This window comes from Pangasianodon hypophthalmus, chromosome 15 (assembly GCF_027358585.1).
Source record: "Pangasianodon hypophthalmus isolate fPanHyp1 chromosome 15, fPanHyp1.pri, whole genome shotgun sequence".
Classification (NCBI taxonomy): Eukaryota; Metazoa; Chordata; class Actinopteri; order Siluriformes; family Pangasiidae; genus Pangasianodon; species Pangasianodon hypophthalmus.
The window spans coordinates 19,864,001-19,890,544 of NC_069724.1; the positions used below are offsets into that span (position 1 = coordinate 19,864,001).

Consider the following 26,544-nt stretch of genomic DNA (forward strand, 5'->3'; position numbering starts at 1 on the left):
TTTACCATTAGCTCTGAATAGTCAGGCAGACAGGTGGTCCCTGTGGAGAGGCTGTCAGACTGGCGGAGATGAGAGCGGTGCACACTGCCCACGCAGCACAGCCGCTCTCTAGACATCCAGTAGAGCTAATCCCCGTCTACCTGCACTGAGGACACAGCACTGGCCTACTTGGCCAATATTTTTAGTATTTGTTCCATGAATCACTGCCTTCCTCTCTCTTTATCTTTCTCAGGTAAGTGTTTGATTAAAGCTGGCATCCTGAGACTAACATAACCACTCTATCCTGGAAGATATGGCATCATATGGCAGTATGAGTTGCCATTAAAATGCATGTCTAGTTGTATAGCGGTGTTTCATGTATTTTACTATTAACAGTAATAATAGTCGTGTGCTAATTCTTGCTAATTGTACTCAAGTTAGCATGTGGCTGGCAGACTATGTTGTTGTAATACATTATCATTTTTATAGGAACAGCTTACACAGGGACTTGTATGTTGGACACTCCAGAAAATTACAAAAACATGTCATGTTTGATATGGTGAAATTTTCTGTGAGGAGACATTTATTATGCATTTTTGGGAGGAGTCTCCAGTCTCAGCGATTTGTAACACTCAGAGGTAAAGCTGATTCTTTAGTTTTTGTGACATGGGAAAGTGTTTCGGTAACATGATAAGCTGCATTTTTTTGTTTGAATAACTTCATAACGGAATAAAAACCAGAGGGAACAACTGTTTATAGCTGCTATAATGCAAGTAAAAACAAGAAATAACGTGTTTCATGGATGTTTGATGATATTAAATGTAGCTACAAATGAATAAAAAGTAATGTTCTGTAATCAATGGTAAATTACGGTAAAAGACTTTCTGATGTGCTTTTATTTGAAAACTTCAGGGTGGTAACAGTTACTCAACTTTTGAGTCAAAACCTATACAAAAGTTTTTAGTAACCTAAAGGGTTTTTTGGTTTGTCTTTCAAAGATAACAAGTGAAGGTTCTATGTAGAACCCTACAACAGAGCTCATAACCTTTTATTAGATATTATCCATGTCAAGTGACATTTCTCAGTCTAGTGTCATGGCAAGTTCCAGGTAGAACTCATGTATACATCTAGAACCATTAAACATCCAAATAAACCATGAAGAAGCCAAGCATTAGAGCAGTTTATCATGAATTATTGGTAATAGTAACATGACACTGCAATACAACTGGACATATTTAAGACGTTGTTAAGTCAGTCTTGTGACACAGGGTACATAAAGTGTGCCCTTTATCATATTCTTTAACTTTTCCATGTATTAAAGTACACGCATGTGTAGAATGTCTTTATATCACCGCTGACTCACTCTGGATAAATGGTGCAAGATGGCAGGCTCCTTCAGGCTCACTGTCACCTAATCATGAGTCATCCGCAGGAAGCAGCTGACATCCATCCTCTTCTTTCATCTGCCTTTGACAAACTGTGAAGTGCAGCAATTAGAGGCATTAATCCCAAATTATATCTAAACGCTACTAAAAACATTTCTTCTTGTTTGCGATTATTCCGAAATCTATTCGCTTTCACTCTGAGTCAGAACACGGTTAATCCCCTGACTTATAATAGAGTCCGCTGTAACCAAACACAAATATATTATTTAGAATGAACAGATAAACACAGATAGTGTTCTAGACAGATTAAAAAAAAAACAGATATGAATAGGAGGTGCTTTTTTTTTTTTTTTTTTTTTAAAGGAAGCTTGCCACAGGGCATGTAGTTGAGATTAGAGGTGTGCATCATGACTGGGATCCTGCAGGACGCAACAAAAATCAGTCCTGTGCACTCTAAGGCCACTTATGAACTCGAGTGCTATAGCTGAGGCTGAGGAACAGTTAGAGCCAGAATTCATATACCATGCTGACAGTTACGGCATTTCTACCTGTTTTCTGGTGTTTCTGGGGGCACTGTGGTAGGAATCCTATTTAATTAAAAAACAAGAAAGAAAGAAAAATACCCTTCTGTTATAGGCCACACCCACTTGTTTAAATCTGTATACAGATACAGATATTTGGAGCACTAAACAGATACAGCATTGCATTATGCTCCTACCTTACACTGACACTTAACAAATTCACTTTTCTCCCCACTGGCATCTGAAAAGGACTTTTCAGAAATTCAAATCCTCTGCCATGTGCTCACATACAGCCTAAGGGCATGTTGTAATGGTAGCTGTACTTGGCTCCTAGCACAACTGGGATCTCACAGAAGCCAGAGTCTGCTGTTACACATTCATACAGACTCATATAATCAGACAGTCTCGAACTATGGCCTTACTACATAGATAATACACTCATGTCACACTCAAACACTCATAGCAATGGAGTCCTAATAGTAGTGGGAAATTTAGTCATTACCATTAGGTCATTAAACCATGATACAAATCAGGATCTTTAGTCTGAAGCATTTCTGAGTTAAAATAAGCACTAAATAAGAAAATTATGTAGTCAAAACAGCATTAGTGGCACATTAACTGTCCAGGTCACAGCCCAAAAAAAAAAACTCACAAGGCTACAAACATTGCTGGTTTCAACTTCTGTGACACTTAGAGTGGGCTGTAAACAGGCAAGATAAAAGACAGGTAATTATGTATGCTTTCAGCTCTGAAGAAGCAGCAGGGTCAGCAGGGTCTGCGCTCGCCCCAGCTTCTAGCCAAGCAGGAAATTGCCTGAGCTGAGGGTCTGTAAGAGCTATAAGGCCCAATTCTGTTCAGCAAACTATCTCAATCTGATGTTCCTCCCAGAAACCAGTGGTTTAAACCAATATTCTGACTCACAGCTGACATAATCATGTTATAAACATGCCATGACATGTCCAGAGAATTAGTTGTAATTGTCATGATAGCTGTTAATGTTTGATACCTTAAACTGTAATATAGCTGGCATATGTGTGTGTTATGGGAAATGTACTATAGCACACCTAACACAGGGACAGACGCTGGACATAAAAAATTTAAAAAACAAAAATGTATGTATTTGTTGATATGGTGAAGTTTACTGTAAGGTGACATTTATTTAACATTTGTGGAAGGAGTCTCCAGTGTTAGTGATTTGTACCAGTCAGAGGTAAAGCTGTAACTTTACGTTTTCCAACACAGGAATGTCTTCAGGACAGAAATAATTTGTTTCCTGGACATTCCACAATATTTAAGATAACCATAAACAGATGAATATTTATTATTTCTTACTTTTTATCAGAAATCAGGTTTGAGTAAATGGTGTAATCAAACACCATACTGAGAATGATAATCTGACACTGACATATATTGTTAGACCTAAATGAGAAATTAGGATGTTACATGTTTATAAAGCATTCTTTTCCACAATAAAACCTGTCATAAGATCTGTCATATGGTAACTAGCACAAAAATTAGCACAAATAAATAGGCTGTTATGCCAACAAATAAGAGGACTGTCATGGCAATTACCAACAAGGGTAAACAATAATGGTTCTGCTGATACATAAAATAAATAGTAATATCCGTAAAATAGTAAAATAAATGATAATATCCATTTTAAGATGCAAGATGTTATAATCAAACACAGCACATGCACTCAAGTCAAAGCTTTTTATTTTTCAAATTCAAACAGTTTGGGGAATCTTATGAAATGTATTTACAGAATGTGGTACAGAGGTTCAGTTAATCATCTTAAAACATATCTGATGACAAACACAGGAAGCAGCCAAAAGCAGTAAGAAGGGAGTTGTTTGGTTCATTATGCAGACACTGTATTGAGATGAGATATTTTTCTTTTTTTTTTGCTGCTATACTATATTAAGCATTACTTAAAAAAAAAAAAAATCTGTAATATACACTCACCTGACACTTTAATAGGAGCACCTATACACCTGCTCAGTCATGCAATCATCCAATCAGCCAAATGGTCAGACTGGTTCAAGCTGACAGTAAGACTACAGTAACTCAAATAACCACTCTTTGCAACCGTGGTGAGCAGAAAAGCATCTCAGAATGCACAACACATCAAACCTTGAGGTGGATGAGAAACAACAGTAGAAGACCACATCTAATCCTGTCAGCCAAGAACAAGAATCTGAGTGGGTACAGGCTCACAGGAAACTGGACAGTTGAAGATGGGAAAGATTGGAAAAACAGGTCCTTTTGCCTGGTCTTTTTCCCATCTTGTTCAGAAAAATGATTGGCTGATCGGATAATTGCATGAATAAGCAGGTGTTCAGGTGTTCCTTATAATGTGGCCAGTGAGTGTATATATTAGCGTAAATGCGATCCTTTTTCATGGCTGTCCTTCACTGGTTGCTATTGTGTATGAAACTGTAAAAGACTCATAATAAATAATGATAGACATATTTTCAGGACGTTTTTCCATCAACGCATTACATACACACGAGAATACACACGCCATTACTAAAAGCATCTTGGCCCTGAGACATGTCTCCCTTCACAGCTCCTTTATTGAGAGCGCATGCTAGTAAAGCACAAACGGGAATCACCAGAACCTGTCTGCTGGCGAGGAAAAAGAGTCGTGCAGACTCTGCATTCATCACACTCATTTTCAGGATTCGAAAGGCATGAAAACAATTTTGAGTTTTCCACCATGCTGTGAGTGAGTAGGCAGGACGGAACTGTCGATCATTCCTGCAATAAATTACAATGCAATGAAATTTGCTATTTCGCTGAAGGCTTATCTACGTATTAGCTGAGACCTTCAGAAGGTTTAGAGCACATTGTAACCTATCACAGATAAGCCTCCAAAATGACAGGGTATAAAAAATAAAGCATGACATGACCCAGAATAAGCCCTCAAACACTGAAATGAAAATGACTGCACATTAAACGGCTGTATCTGTAATCTTTTTCCCACACATGGCACAAAGTTTTGGCAAACACTGCTGCATATATAAAGATTACAGCAAAAAAATGATCACAACAAACGCTTATTATAAATACTGTTGCCAAGTTATTAAGTAGTGAACTCAGACTCATATTTAGTGTAAAACAATGCAAGTTAATGTCAATGAGTAAATGAATAAATTATGATTAGTGGTGAGTAAAGTACTCATTAGTTGAGTGGTTTAATGCCAAAGTTCATAAAGTTTTTTTTTTTTTTAAGTTATTAGCCTGGACAACAGAATTGAATGGATTTAATCCAAGATCCAATAACTCAATAATGAGAATTTTACATAACGACAATAAATCTTGTGACAAGTTTAATAAAAATGTGTTCTGTAAGTGGAATAAAAGTTCTGGAATAAAAAAACTCTACAGTGCCAATAAATGACCAATATATTATTATATACATTGAATTAATTAGCAATTACCTAATAACCAATTAACAAATAATAATGATCTTCATATCGGAATAGTTGAATTATGTCTGTAAAATAAATCTGTACTGAGGGGGTCTGTTGATTTTTTAATAGGTTAAAGGAGTCCCTTGCTGTAAAAAGTCTAAAACCCTAATTTTTTAAAGGTATTTTAAACCCAAAAGTGCAGTTAAAAAAAAAGTATATAGAAAAAGAAATAATTCACAGGACCCCTCAGTACACATTTATAGGACAAATATTATTTAAATGTGTACAATAATATTTTCTCTATTTACTAGTGCATGAAGCTCTCTATTTCTAAATTTGACCTGTTTTTGGGTTTTAGATTAAATCAATTAATTTCAGGTGACGAGCCAAACAGGCTAATAAGTATAAGAACTCAATAACTAACTTAAAAACTAAATAAAAAAAATAGCAGACCCCTTGACTATCCTACATGGAGCCCACTTTGAGAACCACGGCTTTAGAAACAATATTGCCTTGTAATAGATTTCACTAATTTCTTCATTTCAGGCTTCTGTATGCAATTTTCTGGCCCTGAAATCAGCTCTACCCCGAGTGGCAACTCAACTGCTCAACTAGACCACTTACGGTTATGATTTATATTTCTGCATAGTTGCATCACGACTCACAGTAAAGGATTATGGGGAAGTGTAGCACACCGAGGCTCGCACAGGAGGTGAAATTTATTTCTGACTGCACGTTTCAATGTGAATGTGTGGTGCTGTGCATCAGGCAAATGCTGATTGGTGAGATCATGTATGGTTTCTTTTTCTACTCCACTCTAGCAGTTACTTCTGTTTGTACACACTCACAGTATAACGCAGTTGGTCAAACTCCACCAAATATAAACAAACACTCTTAATAAAGAGATATTTTTTCCCTTTTTAAGAAATATTAGACATTGAATGATGTTTTTTTGCAAAACGAAAAAAAAAGCAAAGAGAAAAAACAATTAACTTGAATTAGGAAGGATGTGATTTTGCAAAGTGGGGATTCATTTCTCTGTGTCGAGTTCATCAGGTAAACATTAACACAAACCCATGAGATGCAAGCTGATAAATAACTGTAGGGCCAGCCATGCTACCTAAGTTTAAGTAGCGGTCATGCTTACTTTGTGCTATTTCTTTTTTATTTCTGATTGCATGTTTCAGTAAAAAAACTTGCAGCATGTACAAGTTTTTGTTAGGGAAATAAGGCAGAGACACACAGTGTTTCCGGGTAGGTAATGCCGCCATAAATAGTCCTCATGTACAGTGTGTACGACTCTATCACTATCCACTTGCCTCCTTCTTCTTTAGATCCAAATGTTCTACATCCACTATAGGAAAAAAACACCCTGAATGACTTGCATATGAATCTTTATAATTAACTTGTGATCTTAAGTGGCATACAATATTTATTTTGTGATGAAAGTTTTTTTTTTAGAGTGATGCAGCAGTGCTTTAGTCTTTTAGTCTTTCCAGCTCTCTCAACTGCTCATCTGTACACTCTGGGACTTTGAGAGCCACGTTTGCTGTCTCCACTACATCTACATTGTCTTTCTAATGAATATGACACTGTGGAAAACGATGAGTGAGAAAAGAAGCTTTTGCTTTTTTGTTTTTAGGAGCTAACAATGAAACCTGACCATTGTCCCTAACGTTTGAGATAGGTTAAAATATTTCTCCTATTAAGCTCCATCGTAACTGCACTAGCAATGTCTCCCTGTGACTTCAGCACAGCACAGCACACCACAGCTAACCTCTCACACGAAGTTTCAAACAAATCAGCACGAGAATCACTAAACACGTCACAAATATTTCAGTATAAACATATGTGTTTCAGGGTGGAGTTTTCCTTTAACTGCAAGTATGCTGGCAGACACCTATGCATGAAGCTTCGAGATACAAAAAGACAGAAATATAAATCAAGCCTTAGGAAGCTTGTCATTGTTTTCATTGCAATTCACCTCACAGGTAGCAGAAGCATCCAAAATTACATGCAGCTCCTTTAAATCTTTTTAAACAGGGTCGTTTTTGTCACGACTCAAAAGTCTAGCTGGAGTTTTGTCTTACAGCTGGTGAAGTTGTGGATCACAACACAAAACAGTGCTGCAGCTCAAGAGGCTCCTGAGGGAACGCCACTAAATCAAGTCGTGGGCTTTTACTAAAGTGCTAAAGCTGTCAGATGAAGTGAACAGAAACAAATAAAATCTCCCGAGCCTTAGAGCCATCAAATAAAATATAACTCTTAAAAACAAACGGCTCACTATTCAATGTGGTCCTAAATGCATCCTGTATCTCATAAATGTAACACTCAGAAATGTGTCTGTAGGTCCCCTGTGTAAGAGCTTGTCACGTCAACAAGACGAAATGAAAAACCTCACGTGCGTCAATACACAAGAAGATATAAAAACGGCAAAGTAATACTTCATTTTGCATCAGAAATGCCTGCCATTTTTACAGCATGTAATCTAAGCTGTCTTACGCAAGTAAGATAAGCCCTAAAATGTGGATGACAAGCAGCAATAACCTACTTATACTGGAAATTTATCTCTAATAGCGAGTGTGTGGATGGAGACAAATTATTTAACAACCTTTACATCTAAAATGATTAACCATTGCACTTGAGCTCTGATTCAGATGAAGAGCTCTGGAGGATCCCAGCTCCCAGCATGTAGAAGCTTCAGCCTCTACAGCTCCAGCACAGGTCATGATGCAGAAGGCCAGATAGGGAGAGGATGAGCCTCAGTGTTGAAAACATACTTATCCAAATTAATCAGCTCAGAATCGTCAGAGAACAGCAGGAAGAGGTACTTCAGAGTCTCTCCGAGGAAGAAGCTCTCCATCTTGTCCTTGGGGATGGGATTGACCGCGTCGCGTACGTTCCCTATGGACGTGTAGCCTCCACTGGGGACCTGGGGACATGAGCACAACAAAACATGAAATGTTTTAACACTTTGGCTTGATTAGTGTTATGTCAACTTTACATCAACTTTACATGACTTAACATGTTAAGTCTTTATGACAGCTGATGTATTTTAAAATAAGCCTGTATAAATGTATAGAGAGATTACAAATGTATGTAGGTGTAAGCTGGTAATGATTACTAGTAAATGTTTTTATAAACTCTAATACTACCTCAAAGCTCTAAGAATGTGCTATAAATACTTCCTTGATAACTTATAATCATGTTTCACTCTTCATTATAATACGGTGTACTGTTCTGAACAACCTTTATAACTAGTAATGACCTGTGACTAATTATAAAGCAACTGTAATACTTATTAACAACTATAAAACATTATAAACATTTAAAATGTCATCCACATGGCATTATAATGAATAGTGATACTATTGTTACACCAGGATTATTAAATATGAAGAACTTATTATTGTATTATATTATTGTAGCACATTATTACAACCTTATGAGACATTATTAGAGTTTATAAAGTGCTTACAAGGAGTCATTTCCAACTTTCAAGAATTATAAACACAGTTATTTATTAATATGGGCTTCACAGAAAATGATCTGTTACAAAGCTTTGGAAACAAACTATTTTGTTTAATATTCTATTATTAATATTCGTTATTAAGCACAGTAGTTATAAAAAGTCATTCCTACACCAGCCTCTCTTTTTCTCTCTCTCTCGAACTTAAAAAACACAATAATGCAGCTTGTCATGTTACCAAGAAACCAGAAAGTGCAACGTCTTCTGTCTTTCCCATATTTATTTTGTGGAGTTTGGTTTCAAATTCATTACGGCTCCACAGTAAACTGAATTCAATTCATTTCTATACTGCTTTAAACAACAGATATTTTCACAAAGCAGCTTTACAGAACTGCAGCTGTAAATTTGTATTTGGAGCCCTAATGAGTAAAGCTAGATGTGACTGTGGCAGGGAAAAACTCCCTGAGATAACATGAGGAAGAAAACATCAGAGAAATGGTGAAAGGATGTTGTGAACAAGAGTACTGGGTCAGGCACAAGCCAGTCTTAATGATTACTGCAACAGTTCTTAGAAGCTAAAAATCTACAGTATGCCTTTACAATCAGCCTAACAATCCTATAATAATCAGAATAAAAACTCAGGGTTGAGAAAATAATATCTGTTATAAAAGATTATGCACATTTTCTAAATCTACTTTAGTTTTACAATGGACTCACACCTGTCTTGTTGCTCTGGAAACACTAGTGATTTGGTTCTTTTTATTTACATGTAAATGTAAACATTTATAGTCGGGTTCAGTGTACACATAAGCAGTTCTTATGAAATCTCCAACTGAATTCATTCATTCTGGCAAGAAATCTTATGTATGAAAAGGCTTCAGTGACCACATTACAAACAGGCTGGATGGAACACCAAAGAAGAAAGCTGAAAAGATCTCCACTGACTCCATCCACACAGGCAGTCTGCAAACTCTCTCAGGAAAGAGTACTGCTTGAACAGAACCAGTAGGACAGTTATTTTTCGAAACAAGTGTCACTATTTTAACAGGAAGGACATGGCAGGAGACGGAGGATTAAGACAGAGGTTTGGAGTTTAAAACTCACCCTGGTGTACTTGTTGAAGCTCTCCATTATTTGCCAGCCCCAGTCTCTGTATTTCTTATCCTTGGTGAATCTGTACATGTAGAACAGACTCTCCACTGTCTCAGGTCTCAGGAGGTTGTGTCTGTCTGCCGGCTACACAGAGATACACAGAGTGTAAATGCATCATATTATATATAATAGATCAGTTCAGTCGATGAAAACTGCAAACAAATAACCAGTTTTTTAATTCAGTTTATATTTTTAAAAAAAAAAAGGCCCAAGCATTTACTTTGACATCTATATCATGGCCGTTGAGGCTGTACAGGTTAAAGTGGGCGATCTCGGGGCTCAGGCCGGTCTCCATCTGCACATACATCTGATAGCACGTCTCCATCAGCTGCACAGCCAGATCCATGTGGTCAGCTGGCAGGCCATTATGTGCTCCCAGAGCCAGTGAGCCCGGGAGAAAACACACCAAATGATCCTGTGAAAGAAAAACAGAAGAGGTTCCAGCAGGTCACAGATACAGCAATCTCCATCTGTAATGTCAGAGTTCATCCTCATAAGCAATCCAATTCCACAGAACTCATTAAGCACACTGAATCCAAATCTGTGGATTAAACACACAGATGCCCCAAACACCGCTGGCCTACAGATTAACTCCAAATGTGGTATGTTATCTAAACAAAAGCCTGGACATGCAAGATTTACGTTAATCCCTCACCATTTTGGGGTTCAGACGTCCATGAGATAGCTCTCCTACAAAGGTGTGCTTACTAGCTGTCTGTTTAAGTAGATTTTTCTTCACCCCTTCAACAGCCTGAAGGTAGTCCTCCAGTAACCTAAACACACACACGCACACTCATATTACATATCGTAGGGGTGTGAATACTTATGCAACCAACAATGTCTGCTTTTAAACCTTAAAACATATTTGGCACCTTCAAATGTTAGACATATTGTGTAAATCAGATAGTAATCCCAGAAAGGTCCATTTCTGTTTCTGGTTGCAACATTACAAAAGGTGGAAAAAATTCAAGTGGGGGATGAATACTTATGCAGTACACTGTATACTGTATATAGTATATGTAGCTAATTAAACCTCCCTCTGCATGTGACATGAAGTTAGATCAAATCTGCCTCCCACAGGTTTATATAAGCCACTACATTACAACAATCGAAACCAAAAATAGTCTAAAGTGACAGGGCCTAAGGCAACTTTTATTTTCCCATTAAAATAAAACAAGTAAAAGCTTCGGGCAGGATCAGTGTCACCCACGCCTGACCACAGCAATGGTACGAACACATTTCACTACCCGAAGCTAGCACGTGGAGACAGCGATCACACTTAGCTAGCTAGATCAATCAGAATCAGAAGCAGAATCTCATAATATTTTTCATTTTTTCTGTAGTTCATGTGCTTATAGAAAGCATCAGAAATTCATCAGTTATTCATAATTTGTAAATTAAGCTTTAAATCTATACAAATTAACCTTTCTGAGATGGGACTACTTTTCCAGGGGAAAGAATTTATGTTTTTTTTTTCTTCATTACACACACAGATATCATAAACTTTTAGGAAAGTTTAATTAACCGGAACTACATTTCACTGTATTGCTCCAGTGCAAGAAAGTTTAATAAACAACGAATAAAACATGGTGAAACAATTCAACAGTGGGGCAGTGGGATGTAGCCTGACATGAAGCAGAGTTACTATTTCCACCATAAAGCTTATTATTTTGCAATAACTGCATGTCCTAAAGTGTTTCATTCCTCTTATACAATTGCAACTTGCCAACGATTAAAATGGTTTATTTATTAAACCATTTTAATAAATAAAACATTTTAATTGTTGGCAGGTTGCAACTGTATAAGAGGAATAAAATGGTTAATTTATTAAAGACTGACATGTCATACTTTTTATCCATTTATAGCCAAGTTTAATGTTGTGGAATGTACGTGAAACAAGTGTTAAAGCAGCTATAAACGGTCGTTCCCACATCAGCCGCTCTTTTTCTCTCTCTTTCTTGAACTTAAGAAAACAAAAATGAAGCTTTTCATTTTACTGAGAAAGCAGAAAACGCAAAGTCCTCGGTCTTTCCCATATCTGAAAACTTGAAGGAACAGCAGCCTTTGCTCCCAGTGTTACAAAGCACTGACACTAGAGGCTCCTTCCAAAATTCTAAATAAACATCTACTGACTGAAAACTTCAATCAGAACTGAGCATTCAGCAGTGCTGTGGTATAAAGATACATAAGCTTTGGTAATATTTTCTCTCATGTATTGTCAGCATTTAACAGTTGCAGATTTGAATTCATGTTATGTAGCTGCATATTCATTGACAAAATTCAACAGGTGTCATTCCAAGCGAGTTTCAAGTAAACATGTTCTTTTCTCAGTACAGGGAAATGTGTAGAAAATGTTGTGTGTGGTACATTACACATTGTACTACAGTTGTTGTGAAGAGGGTGAAACAAACTGGAGTGTCACTTTAATTGCAAATCATGAGGTGTTTTTTTTTTTTTTTTTTTTTTTTTAAATGCCACCACCATCCAAGCCTACTCTATATTTTACTGGAATATTTTATAGCAAGGATTTAAAAATTTCACAGCGCTGAGGTGGAGCAGCTTCCAGCAGCAACTCAGTATAATGTATGCACTGGCAGGAGGCCAATCATGATCAGGTAGAGAGCAGTGAGGTGAGAGGCACGCAAACGGCCAGGCGTTCTTATCAGAGCCTGCAAGCCAGCCAGCCAGACAGACAGACAGACAGACAGACAGACAGACAGACAGACAGACAGACAGACGTTCACCGTTCCATAAAGCACAGCAATGTGGGGTCAGATAAGAGGGAAAAAAGGAATAAAGGGAAAAATCAGACCAGGTTATTCATTTGAGCCTAAGAAGCAAAGAAATGTGGACTCAGCGCTTCCCCAGTCACACCATTACACCCTCTGCCTCTCTTAAATCTGGTAGTTATAAAGAATCAATTGTGGGTAGTAAAATAGAAAGTTGCATTTTGAACTATGTAATAATAGTTCATAGCTGGATACATGGCTTCCTTCTGATTTATTACTAACAGGTTCATATATGAGAAATGTATAAAAGTTCGACCAAAAAGTCTCATTATTATAAACTGAAAGTTACATTTACATTTAGCTGAATCCCTTATCCAGATCAATTTTGGACTGAAGGATGTCTTTCAGTGGATTGCAGTGATTAAATCTCCACTACACACCCAAAAAAATCCCAAAACACAACTCACGTGATGTCCTTTTTCCCTCCCTGTAGCCACTGTTTAAGCAGGTATTCATAGTAGCTGTCTGCGCGGGCTCCCAGAGTAAACACTCCGCGGTGCGTGAACTTGCCGCTGTTTGTGTTGATAAACATGGGCACAAGACCATCACGCTTCCCATCCAGCCTGTGGACCAGCTTCATCACCTCATCCACTGCGTTCTGACCACAAACACACAACGTACACACAACACCAACAATCAGATTTTTTTGCTATCAAGATCTTACGGATTGTGTGTTAGTTTCAAATCATTCAAGGAAAAAAATAGTTAAGAATGAACTAATCAAATAAGGGTACACTACTTATGTAAAAAAAGATGTTAACATTTCACATATAATTTTATCATTTTATTCAAGACTAATGTCAAAAATGCACTTTAAACAGCATAAACACTAATGCAGCCATTTATCATGTAAGGAATAAAAAAACAAGGTGTGCTGTCAGAGCTGCTGTTGTAGTAAATTAATCAAATTCTGATCAATCAGAACTGACATCAGTACCTGATACTGTGGGTCCTGAGTGAGCCTGCTGAGCTCACGAAACTCCAGTTGAATGCTGGTGACCTCAGCTACAGTGCTGTCGGTGGTCCAGCGTGGTGAGTGAGCAGTGCCTTTCCCGATATTCACATCAGAAAAAGGGATCTTGGATGGCGTCTTGAAAGCAGGCATTAATCTAGAACCAATATCTTTCTAAAAGAAGAGAAAGATTAAGTGGAGTAAGCACACAGACTCTCCAACAAAGCACTCAAGTTAAATTACCCTAAAAGACCTTAAAAGCTTTGTTCTGATACAAATGCTGACTGTCCTTTCACTGCGAGCTCTAGAAAAACTGAGGAAAAAAAAGCACTGGAGGTGTGTTTGAGCTACTGACAGCCTTGTTCAGGAACAGAGTGTCTCCTGTAAGGTGATAAGTGCTCAGGAGGCCTCCGAGAATGCGGATGGTGGTCTCAAAAAGATTCACATCAACGTTCTTGGAGAATGATAACTCTGTCTCTACCCATCTCCTGGCTTCCTCAAACTCTATGAGAAAGAGAGAGAAACATGTACAGTAAGATAAAGCAAGAAAGACATGCTCTGTGTTAGAAAGAGGCTGCCGCAGTATTACCTTCTTTCAAGCCAAGAATCCACATGGTGTCGAGTGCATCTATGAGGGTGAGACCCAAACCGAACCACTCCCTGTTTGTCTTCGAAACAGGCTTCAGCTCATCATGACCCCAAGCAAACGCTTTATAGCCTTTCCATGCATGCCTGAATGCTTCTCTGACAGCCTCCACCCGATCCACTGGGTTCACTGGGACTAAAGACGGACATCTAAGTCATGTTTTTTGAAAATAATTTAACATATAATGGTGTACAATAATGGTATCTGATGTAACATGACTACATATAACAGCATCAAGGAAGGTCATCTAATGATTTTCTGAAGTGCCGGGCACAAATACAAAAAAAAAAAAAAAGACCAAAAAAAAAAAAAAACATAAATAAATAAAACTATAACAATACAATTTAGGGTTAAAGAGTTAAAATTGTTGGCTTCCAAAATTAGGTAAAGATAATCAATTTAACTTAAGTTATCTGATTGGCAGCATTTAGTTCTTTTGAATCAAAACACGGTACATTTTTCCTTCTTGGTGCTGTTTATTCTGGAAGATTACTTCTCAGAATAAATAAAATCAATATGGCACCAAATAGACATAACAAATTAATGGGTCACTGAGTCAATAAAAATCAACATCTAAGGGCACTTTCACACCTATTAGACCATTTGCTGATTCTGATCACTTTGGTTCATTTGCTGTTTGGTTTGTTTTAGTTTCCCATTTTTATCCCCCAATTTGGTCACCTAACATGTGCTTCCTCCGAGATACAGCCATCACATCTTTTCAAACTGCTGCTCATGCTGTGTCACAGGGTAATGTAACATACACAATGCAAAGTGCTACCTGCCCTCTTCTGCATACACAAGCTCCCATCTGCCCAAGATTGGCTAGTGTTGCTGTGATTGACAGGGGAGAGAGAGTATGCCATCCCTACTGCCCAGACAATGTGGGCAATTCTGCTCCCTCAGCTCCCACCATGGACAGCTGTGGCACTGTTGGGTTTGGAAAGCATGATCTCCTTTTTTGTAGCTCTGAGCTGCTAAACTGAGCTGTAAAGACCAAACTGAGCCAAAGGAGCTGTAGTGCTGCAGAAATAGCACATGTTCTGGATATTTTAACTGATAAATGAAAAGAAGAAATAAAAAAAATAATAATAAAAAAATAAATATTTAAATTGTTTTAAATGAGGTATTTGTATAATTATCTAATAATTTATTTAATGCTGGCTCCATTTTCTCTGTGCTCAGGTGATCTGTGTGACTTCTATGCAGGCAAAGACATACTTTTTTCAGCCCTACATGCCCCTCAGGCAACATTTTGTTCTTTTTGGTTTCATTAATTGTGTACAGTGTGAAACCAACCCAACTAGCAAACTAACCTCTTATTTGGGCATGACAAACTGACTAAATAGGTGCAAAAGTACCCTTTTCTAATAACTCATTGATATGCTGTTTTCTATTTTGGTGGAATATTTATTTTCTTTATACTTAGTATTTAAAAGAATATGATTGAGAAGCAGCTTTATTTTGATGACAAATGTATACATAAGATATAGGCTTAAAAAGTACAATATGAAGAAAAAGCCTATTTTCTCTGAATTTAAAACTATAAAAGGATAATGTGCAATAAAATGTTGTTCTTAAATAATTGTAATTTTTTATCATTATCGTGCAGCTTTAATACTTGTGGATGCAGGTGGAAGGCGAATTGTTCCTACCTATTTGTAATGGGACGGCTTCCTCAACCTCTGCGGCTCCTGCTGCCTCCTGCGGCTCAGCGTCCTGCACTGCTTCGATCATGGCCCCTCGCCAGCTGTGCAGGCAACGACGAATAACGAACCAAGCCGATAAACATTTAGGGGAATAAAAGGGAAGTAAATAAATAAAATAAATCAAGCTTTTAAAGCATTTCTAAGCATTTTAAGTGTCTGTATTAGGGTTGCTCTTGGCCTGTTCTTAAGAGTTGAACAAATTCATCTAATCCAAGTCCATGAAAAAAATTTATAACTTTACTTAGTAGTGCCTCTTTACGGCTGTCACATAATTCATTAGCTTAATGGCCTTTAATGCATTTTAAGCCTCCGTGAAGTGACAGAGGTGAATGCAAAATGATTCCAACTGAGAAGCAAGTTCTGAATAAGAAGATCACAAATTGCACCAAAAGCACTGTTATTTAAATAAGCACAATGTTAATGGAACAAAAACGGAACTACATTCTTCTGATTCTGCACAGTGATGTTCCTACAACAACTAAACACGAGTGTAAAATGTGTCGTAGGTTGTACTGAATTTGACTCTTTCTGTTCAATTTATGGCAGCTTCAAATGTAAAACGTCTATAGTGTATTAAGTTTCTAATGTTCTGAGATTATACCTAATGACTGTCTGCGTTTCTTCCTCCTGCTCTTCTTCTCCTCTGACGGCTGCTTCCTGTTTGTCCTTCACCTGCCAGTCTGACACATTTCCTTGTTTCTGCAGGCCTAGAGGACCTCGCTTGCTCGGAGGTTTCTTCTGTAGGAGTTGAAGCACACCAGCATCGCAATCATGTAACCTGCTTCATCATTTTGATTCACAAAAATCCATCAGGAAAAACCCACATGAACCCAGAGAAGCTGTCCTCACAGTATGACTGCATAATAACAGGTATGATGGCATAAAAGCCTATACTGTTGTGCCAGCAGACTTAGGAATAACTTCCTTCTCTCTGCTGTCACCCTCCTAAACTCTGTGCTAATGCACTAACCCACCCAAAAAAAAAAAAACTTGCACCTTCATCTTGCACCTTACTTCAACTGTAAACACTTTTATTTAACTTGTCATATTTATTGCTATTTGCATTTCTGGTCAGAGGCTAACTGCATTTCATTGTCTTTGTACGAGTACACTGCACAATGACAATAAAGCTGAATCTCATCTCATCTCACAAGTTACTCTGAAAACCTCTGACTGGTTAAAACTAGTTGTCTGTCTGCATGCACTTGAACTCATCAGCTCTTCGAAAAGATCTCATCTTCCTTCTTATTACAAACTGTGATTGCCTTGTGACCTTCAGCTGCTATTTCCAAACAAGCAAATAAAACTGACCAAAGCTGGAGGTTTGGGAAGGACGAAGGCATTCGGTCTCTGTGGCTCAGGAGGCTCCTTGTGTATGACCTCAGGTACGGGTTTTAGGATCTGATCTGAGGGGATGGGGTGGAAACCCCGCTTCTGCAGGTCATCCCCAACAACACGCAGTGATCCGTCAGACAAATCTGAAGTGACGGCAAGAGAAAGAGCAATAAATTCAAACTAAGAGCATTGCCTTAATTAGAAAAGCAACCAGTAATTCAGTTATGAAGGAGTGCATGCAAGAACTATATCACCATCTTTAATATCACCAATGTAAATATCTAGATTTAAAAATACCTCATAAATATCTAGAATTTTTACATGGGGGTGTAAAGGAGCAGTAGTGAGTTTCTACAGGGTGGCACTCATGTCAGGGGTGTTTTTCCATGGCTTTTTTTGTACTTATGTGTCATGTATGTTCAAAAATATATCCATTTAAGTCTGTACAACCACAGTTATGGGCAAAGGTTGGTGACCCTAATGTTTTCTGTAATACTAACTGGGATCCGAAAGCTACTCAGAGGATATAAAAAGAGAATAGAGGCAAAGCGTTAATGTTAGAATGTTTTTTTTTAAAAATTATGTTCAGAAATAATAATAGCAAAAAAACAAAATGTTATTTTAGTTTTTTTTGTTTTTGCAGACTGTTATGTTAGTTGTAATAAACTTGTAAACATATAACACACATGTCCCTGGTGGAGAGTCTGAAATGATTCCACATGGACTTTTCTCACTGTTTAATTTTTTTCCTGTCAACATTTTTGGTCTTGTTTCTCTTTCAGTTGAAAAAGTGCTGCTTTTGCCCATCTTCAGTGCCAAAAAAAAAAATCAATGCATCCCTAATCAATATAGTTAACCGATGTTAAATATATACTTGTTTAATGTTCAGCGGGAAAACTGAGTCAATGCGACATCACCAACCAATTAATAATGTGAGATGGGGGAGGGACGGAGCTTCCAGGGATGGTATTTAATATCAGAGAGTTCAAAACACCATTAAACCATTCTAGACTCACATGCTGATAGCTCATTTGCTATTTTTCTTAGGGCAGAAGGTGGGATATTTTGTGAATTTTTGGGTGATAATTCGAACCAGCATACTGTGATGTAAAAAGGCTGAGCTCCTATTTAAATGAGTACTCAAAAGGTTGGCAAGTTCTGATTCTATAGTTTATTTATTTGTGCAGTTTTTTTTTTGTCTTTCTGAGTCCATGAAAATTCTGGAGAAAAAAATATAAAAAATAATAACGATAATAATAAATCAAAGCTTGCTTGTCATCTCGCTTCTTGATGATCAGTTTTTTTTTTAAATCTAGGTTAAGCCTAATTTCACATTGCTGTTGCACTCCTTACTCATCATTAGTCACTTTACTTAGTATCTGAAGTCAGCCAAATGGTTTTCTGTTTTCATTCTCACACCAAAGACAGCTGGAGCAAGGTAAATGCAATGTTAAATCAGATTTTATGTGTGTTCTCAGATTCTTCTGACTGGTGGACTATTCGTGTGAATCCAAACATGATTAAGATTTTGATTTTCTTTACAAAACACTCACCTGTCCATTGCTGAGAGAGGTTGGGGTAAGAGAAGATCCCGCCGACGAACAGAATGGAGAAGAGAGACAGTATCAGACTGCGCTGCAACCGGGAAAACTGCTTCCATTTCTGAAATGATGATCAGCTTGTCTTTAATTCAAGAAAATATGTTCTACGAAAACAGAAAACCCATATTCACCCATAATGTGTGTCATAATTAGCACCACTAGAAATTCTTCTGAATGTAACTGCATGATGGTTAAGAGCCAAAAACTGGAGGTTTGCAGAAGATGGTAGCATTTTGGTGTCACCAAATCTTAAATCACTTCCATGCCAACAAACTAATTGGAAAGTGTCCCAGAATAAAGCTTTTGCTTTCATCTAACCACAAAGCTAAGCATCTGGAGTACTATGGTCAGATGAAACACAAATAGAGCTTTCTGGCAGCAAACACTCAAGGTGGGGTTGGCATCAAATGAAGGATGGCTAAACAGAAAAGAACATAATCTGGACTGATAAGTAGAGAAGGTGGAGAATTTGTGAATCTGTGGAGAATGTTATAGGCCTGATTTTCCTCCAAAGGCCCTGGGAACCTTGTTAAGATACATGGACTCCATGAAATACCAGAAGATTTTAAATGACTGCCTCTGCCATGAAGTTAGAACTGGGTCTTTGGATCTTTCAGCAGTACAATAATCCAAATTATACACAGAAATCCACACAAAAATGTCTCAATAAATCACAGAATCAAGCTTGTAACATGGCCATTCCAGTCCACTGACCTCTTTGAAAAACTATGGTGAGAAGTGAAGACAAAAGTCCTAGCTGAGAGAGAGGACAGAGAGAGGAGTGGTCTCAGATTTCTTGCTCTGTGTTCTCTAATCTCATCAAGACTTAGTGGAGTTGGCACAGGTTTTTTTCCTTAGAATAATATGATTTCTCTCATATTTTCAGTGTAAGACTAACCACAAAGCTATTTCTGTATATTTTTTTTTACCCATCCTGTTCAAGGGTGCCAATAATTCTGAAAATGACAATTACAGAGTATATGATTTTCCTCCATTACGGCCCATCATACTTGTGAAGGCTAATTCTGGTATAAATGCTGAGTGTGTTATCCTGAACAATACTACAATATTAAACTAATATCTAATTAGAACTGAGGCAGAACATATGATCACTGTTATAAGATATGGGACTATAACAACAACATAATAGGCAATCAGGTGTCTAGACAGAAAAATGAACGCAATCAGCAGAAAATGGAGAAATCTAATGGAGAAAGCAAGACTGGATCGTTCACATGGACAGTTCTAATCAACAAAGATTCCTCGCCCACTCATATCACAAGATAATAGGGAGCCGTCTGGGAGCTAATATTTCATATTTATACATACACACACACGCAGTTTTTATATATATAAAGTGTATCACAGAGTCTTAGCAAGTACCATAAATTATATATTGCTAAGTAAAAGATTCCCATGTTTAAAAATCCACTGAGGGCAGAATAATCTAATTACAATTCTTCGAGAGTTTCAAGTGCAGTTAAGGTTTTGTGTTAAAAATTCAGTCCCAGGACTGTTACAGAGCCACTGTTGGGTCCTTAAACAAGATTTGATTATATATATGTATATAATATACCTTTGATATACATATAGTCAGGTCCATAAATATTGGGACATCGACACAATTCTAACATTTTTGGCTCTATACACCACCACAATGGATTTGAAATGAAACGAAGAAGATGTGCTTTAACTGCAGACTGTCAGCTTTAATTTGAGGGTATTTACATCCAAATCAGGTGAACGGTGTAGGAATTACAACAGTTTGCATATATGCCTCCCACTTGTTAAGGGACCAAAAGTAATGGGACAGAATAATAATCATAAATCAAACTTTCACTTTTTAATACTTGGTTGCAAATCCTTTCCAGTCAATTACAGCCCGAAGTCTGGAACGCATAGACATCACCAGACACTGGGTTTCATCCCTGGTGATGCTCTGCCAGGCCTCTACTGCAACTGTCTTCAGTTCCTGCTTGTTCTCGGGGCATTTTCCCTTCAGTTTTGTCTTCAGCAAGTGAGATGCATGCTCAATCGGATTCAGGTCAGGTGATTGACTTGGCCATTGCATAACAATCCACTTCTTTCCCTTCAAAAACTCTTTGGTTGCTTTTGCAGTATGCTTTGGGTCATTGTCCATTTGCACTGTGAAGCACCATCCAATGAGTTCTGAAGCATTTGGCTGAATATGAGCAGATAATATTGTCCGAAACACTTCAGAATTCATCCTGCTGCTTTTGTCAGCAGTCACATCATCAATAAATACAAGAGAACCAGTTCCATTGGCAGCCATACATGCCCACGCCATGACACTACCACCACCATGCTTCACTGATGAGGTGGTATGCTTAGGATCATGAGCAGTTCCGTTCCTTCTCCATACTCTTCTCTTCCCATCACTCTGGTACAAGTTGATCTTGGTCTCATCTGTCCATAGGATGTTGTTCCAGAACTGTGAAGGCTTTTTTAGATGTCGTTTGGCAAACTCTAATCTGGCCTTCCTGTTTTTGAGGCTCACCAATGGTTTACATCTTGTGGTGAACCCTCTGTATTCACTCTGGTGAAGTCTTCTCTTGATTGTTGACTTTGACACACATACACCTACCTCCTGGAGAGTGTTCTTGATCTGGCCAACTGTTGTGAAGGGTGTTTTCTTCACCAGGGAAAGAATTGTTTGGTCATCCACCACAGTTGTTTTCTGTGGTCTTCCGGGTCTTTTGGTGTTGCTGAGCTCACCGGTGCGTTCCTTCTTTTTAAGAATGTTCCAAACAGTTGTTTTTGGCAACGCCTAATGTTTTTGCTATCTCTCTGATGGGTTTGTTTTGTTTTTTCAGCCTAATGATGGCTTGCTTCACTGATAGTGACAGCTCTTTGGATCTCATCTTGAGAGTTGACAGCAAAAGATTCCAAATGCAAATAGCACACTTGAAATGAACTCTGGACCTCTTATCTGCTCATTGTAATTGGGATAATGAGGGAATAACACACACCTGGCCATGGAACAGCTGAGAAGCCAATTGTCCTATTACTTTTGGTCCCTTAACAAGTGGGAGGCAGATATGCAAACTGTTGTAATTCCTACACCGTTCACCTGATTTGGATGTAAATACCCTCAAATTAAAGCTGACAGCCTGCAGTTAAAGCACATCTTGTTCGTTTCATTTGAAATCCATTGTGGTGGTGTATAGAGCCAAAAATGTTAGAATTGTGTCAATGTCCCAATATTTATGGACCTGACTGTGTATATATATATATATATATATATATATATATATATATATATATATATATATATATATACATATATATATATATATATATATATATATATAATGTAAACACCACCACACTGTTGAATTCTCGAATCTGATTGGTCAGAACGTGTTCAATGTTTAATTTTCTATAATGGCAGCTCTGACAATAGGTCCGGCTGCAAGGTTTATATTAATGCACTTGTTGTGATGTGTTATCATTTCTGTAGTAGGAAATTACACAGTATGGCAGACACACCAAATAAACAGCTTAAAAAAAAAAAAAGCATGTAATTGTTCATATGGTGGAGTTTCCTGTGAAGAAATATTTATTTAGCATTCCTGGAAGAAGTCTCCAGTGTCAGAGCTTTGTAACACTTAGAGGTAAAGTTGTAGCTTAAAGTTTTCAGATATGAGAAGGTCTTAAAGAAGGAGAGAAAAAAAAAAAGAGATGCTGGTGAAGGAAAAGCTATTTATAGCTGCTGTAAAACAATTGGTACCTTGTTTCATTAATGTTCCACAAAAATTAACTGTAACCAAAAAGTACATTGTGGTGTTTTTTAATTTATAAAAATTGTAACAAGTGTCACAAATGTCTACATTTAAACTTGAGGAATGTATGTGAGACAAGTTAGGTCCTGTTATTGCTTACAGTATAACAGCTACAGACAGCTATAGACAGTCATTCCCTCCTCCAGCCCCTCTTTTGAAGTTAATAAGTCAAACTGAAGACAATTAAGACAAAAGTCCTGAAGACTTTCCGGTGTTGGAAAACTTACTGACTCTTCCAAAGCGCTGACACTGGAGACTCCTTTCATAAATGTTAAATAAATAACTCTTTACAGAAATCTTCACCATATCGACACTGCATGTTTCTTCCATTTGTTTAATGACAACATAGTTTTACTTTTTTTTATTATTAGACTTAGATTGTGTTCAGCATCCATCTTGTGAGTCCCTGTGAAAGTATTTGAATGAGTGGATTAATATAAACCTGTGGTTTGAATTACAGCTAGAACTTATTTCAAAGCTGCCGTTATAGAAAATTAATAAACACCTTCTGAACAATCAAAATCAAGAATTCCACAGCACTGTGGTATAAATACTACAGACAGCTTACATCTGTATATTTATGGTATTTGGCAGACACTGTTATCCAGAGCAATATACATTTTATCTCATTTATACAGCTGAGCAGTTGAGACGGTGGGAACTTTAAGTTAGCAAAACCTGGCTGTTCTTGAAAAGGAGTGTGAGCAATCAGCATGCCACAACCATTAACCCAAAACACCTGACTGGATGATCGAGAGCTGACACAAAGGCAGAGCTGTTCTCATACTGACCCTCCAGCATGACTGCCTCCTGTGCTTTCCGTTATTGTAGCTGCACTCTCCCAGAGTCACAGAGACAAAGTCTTTCCTCTGTGTTGAATACATTTCTCCTCCTGAACAATCTGTGACTCACAGATACTGAGCTAGGAGAAGGAAAAAAAAGCAGAAAGATGATACGAACAGGTAAGAAATTAGGAGAACAAATAAACACACTGAGGTGTAGCCTATTTTACTGAGCTGTTGTGCTCCTAATAAAGCGAGCAGATTAACTATTGTTTCTGTAGAAACACAACCTGTTGCAAATAATAAAAACTGAGATGTGGAGGGAAATAAAATCTGGTGATTATATTTATTACCAGCTCAGATAAACTGGAATGGAAAAGGCGGAGATTATATAAAGTAAGCTTCTATATACTGTAGATAGATATCATGTATCCAAGGAGCAACAGTGTATCAGAATATTTGTTACAGTATACAAAGACAAGAAACGAGTGCAGAGGAAACAATACACAAAGAAATCTGCATCTGATCCATGTTACAGTGGTTATGAAAAGTCTACACAGCCCTGTTAAAATTGCAGGTTTTTGTGAGGCAAAAAAAAAAAAAAAAAAAAAAAAAAAAACCAAGATAAATCATGTCAGAACTTTTTCCACCTTCAATGTGAAATTACAACATATTAAAAAAAAGTGAAAAACCATTAGAAACATTTTAGGGAAAAATAGGAAAAATAAAACCATACAATAACCTGGTTGTGCACACCCTTTTAAAACTAGGGAAGTGGCTGTGTCCAGAATGAACCAATCACATTCAATCTCAAGTTCAAAAGTCATACCGCTGTCATCAATGAAATTATTCTGATTAAGCCCAAATAAAGACCAGTTGTTTCTTTAGGATTTTCTTCACATCTTCTTGGTTTCATGTGACTTCTGAAGCCATAGTCTGCAAAGAGCTTACAGTTAAACGTTTCTGATTGTTTTGCACTTAATTTTTATACGTTGTAATTTCACACTGAGGGTGGAAAAAGTCCTGACATGATTTATCTTGGTTTAATTTTTTTTACATCACAAAATCCTGTCGATTTAACAGGGGTGTGTAGACTTTTTATATCCACTGTACATCAAAACATAGCTGATTTGAGGTCAATTGATGAATGAGCTAAAGCCGTATAAAAACGAGCTCTGCACACTACTGCCATATTTACATGTTATATCCATAAGGAACTCCCTAATTTATAATCATACGCATCCAATTTACATGAAACACGCTAACTTATGCAGTAGGCCAATGAAAGGAAAGCATTCAGCAAGCGACAAGTATCCAAGAACCCAGGAAAGAAGTAAATAAAGTGGGGAAAAATAAATTTCAGTAAGGCTGAGGTTGAGATGCTTGTGTTTTGTGTTATTGCTGCAAATAAAAAAATAGTATTTTTGAAAGTCTCACAAGCTTGAAATAAAATAAAACTAACAGAGGAAAAGATGGTCTTTTCTTTCAAGAGATAGCTTGTCTTTCAATGACTTTGAAATTAATGGCATTATGTGGGCATATATAGGCAGTAGAGGAAGTGTGCTCTTTTTTTATATAATAAAACTGTTTAAGGTTGAAATCATATAGAACTCTGAAGTGATTTCCAACCTCACCTTCAGGTAGATATGTGAACAATTTTCTATTGTTATTTTGATTCAAATGATTTGCATTTATTGGAAATTCCATCAGTTCCACATACACTTGCACCTAAGGATCATCACAGCAAAATTAAACATTATATACACACACACACACACACACACACACACACACACACACACATATATAAGCACTGTGTTAATCAGCGACGACATGGTGTGGTACAGTTACTAATAACACCCTGAAGCTGAATCTTTTCAATAACTGCTTAAGTGTTTATTCCTCTTATTCCACAACAATCTGCCAAGGATTACATTTTTTTAATTATTAATGAAGACGTCATGCTTTTTAACCATTTATAGTTATATTTAATGTTGTGGAACATCTGTGAGACAAGTTAGTTCCTGTTATCACTTATGTTAAAGCAGTTATAAACAGTCATTCTCTCACCAGTCTCTTAAAGGTAATATGAACAAAATAAATAAATAAATAAATCACAGCTTGCCATGTTACAGAGAAACCGGAAAGCACTGACACTGGAGACTCCTTCCTTAAATGTGAAATAAACGTCTCCTTAGTGAAAGCTTCACCATATAAATGATTATACTTTTAAAAGATTATACATTTTAAGTATAAAATGAATATATTTTTCTTTCTTTCTTAAATAACAACATTGTGTATGAGCTGTCACTACAGAAGAGATAACGTTACTGCTGTTATACAAAATTAATCAACACCTTTTGACCAATCAGAATGGAGATAAATTGGGATAAATTGAATATAACAAAATATAACAACGACTAGATAGAGGAGGCTGTTACTGGGTGATTATGGTATGAGACTGGAGATGATGGGTTATATAGAAAATCTTTAGTGTTTAGATCAGAAGATTGAAATCAGAACAGAAAACCAAAAACACAGGCTTGTGTGTGTGTGTGTGTGTTGCTTATGCACGGACAACGTTACGCATGCAAACAACATCCACAACCACTTCAACCTCCACGTAATGAGCTGCAACATGAACACGTGGAGTTAAAATGTTACCTTCAATCTGTTTACATCCAGAGAGCCAGTGATCCAAGCCACAAGCAGCGTTAGCTTTCACTCATCCCAGCTGGGTTACTAGCCACCTAGCCATGCAGCTAACAAGCTAGCAACACCACTTAGCACAGCAAGCTAACCAGCATCACTTAGTCACCTTTGCTATAATACTACTAATAAAAAAAGCGTGTTTACCTTTTCTTCGCTTTTTACATATACTCGACTGATATATCTAACAGGACAGTGTTTACGCGACAGCTTCCTGGTCGTGTCACGTGACCGCGCGGACATTACGTCAAGTCAGTGAGCTCGCCCATAAAATACACTATATGCCCAAAATTATA

The 26,544-nt window shown here is 37.3% G+C and overlaps 1 protein-coding gene across 2 annotated transcripts; it reads right to left on the reverse strand.

Moving 5' to 3' along the window:
• Positions 1–3,584: 3,584 nt before the first annotated feature.
• man1b1a (mannosidase, alpha, class 1B, member 1a) lies at positions 3,585–26,512 on the reverse strand. 2 transcript variants are annotated; one of them, XM_026928804.3, is made up of 14 exons: positions 26,396–26,512; positions 23,549–23,679; positions 18,907–19,015; positions 17,330–17,496; positions 16,620–16,756; positions 15,965–16,059; positions 14,253–14,444; positions 14,019–14,167; positions 13,649–13,837; positions 13,119–13,309; positions 10,578–10,695; positions 10,143–10,337; positions 9,875–10,006; positions 3,585–8,233 (listed from the first exon to the last, which is right to left on the reverse strand). In XM_026928804.3, exons 2-14 carry the CDS (start codon positions 23,639–23,641, stop codon positions 8,027–8,029), a joined length of 1,974 nt encoding a protein of 657 aa, XP_026784605.1. In that variant the 5' UTR covers positions 23,642–23,679; positions 26,396–26,512; the 3' UTR covers positions 3,585–8,026. The 2 variants fall into 2 exon arrangements, with proteins under 2 accessions (XP_026784605.1, XP_026784604.1); XM_026928803.3 differs by having other exon boundaries at positions 26,204–26,448.
• Between the last annotated feature and the right edge of the window lie 32 nt (positions 26,513–26,544).

What these genes read in the sequence shown, in the direction of transcription:
- man1b1a (XM_026928804.3), bottom strand. Translation starts at nt 23,641, where the DNA reads ATGTATTCAACACAGAGGAAAGACTTTGTCTCTGTGACTCTGGGAGAG. An exon ending in AGCCGTCCCATTACAAATAG is followed by an intron (nt 14,445 to 15,964) that starts GTAGGAACAATT and finishes GTCCGTCTTTAG; the next exon opens with TCCCAGTGAACCCAGTGGAT. An exon ending in GCTTCAACAAGTACACCAGG is followed by an intron (nt 8,234 to 9,874) that starts GTGAGTTTTAAA and finishes TCATGTCCCCAG; the next exon opens with GTCCCCAGTGGAGGCTACAC.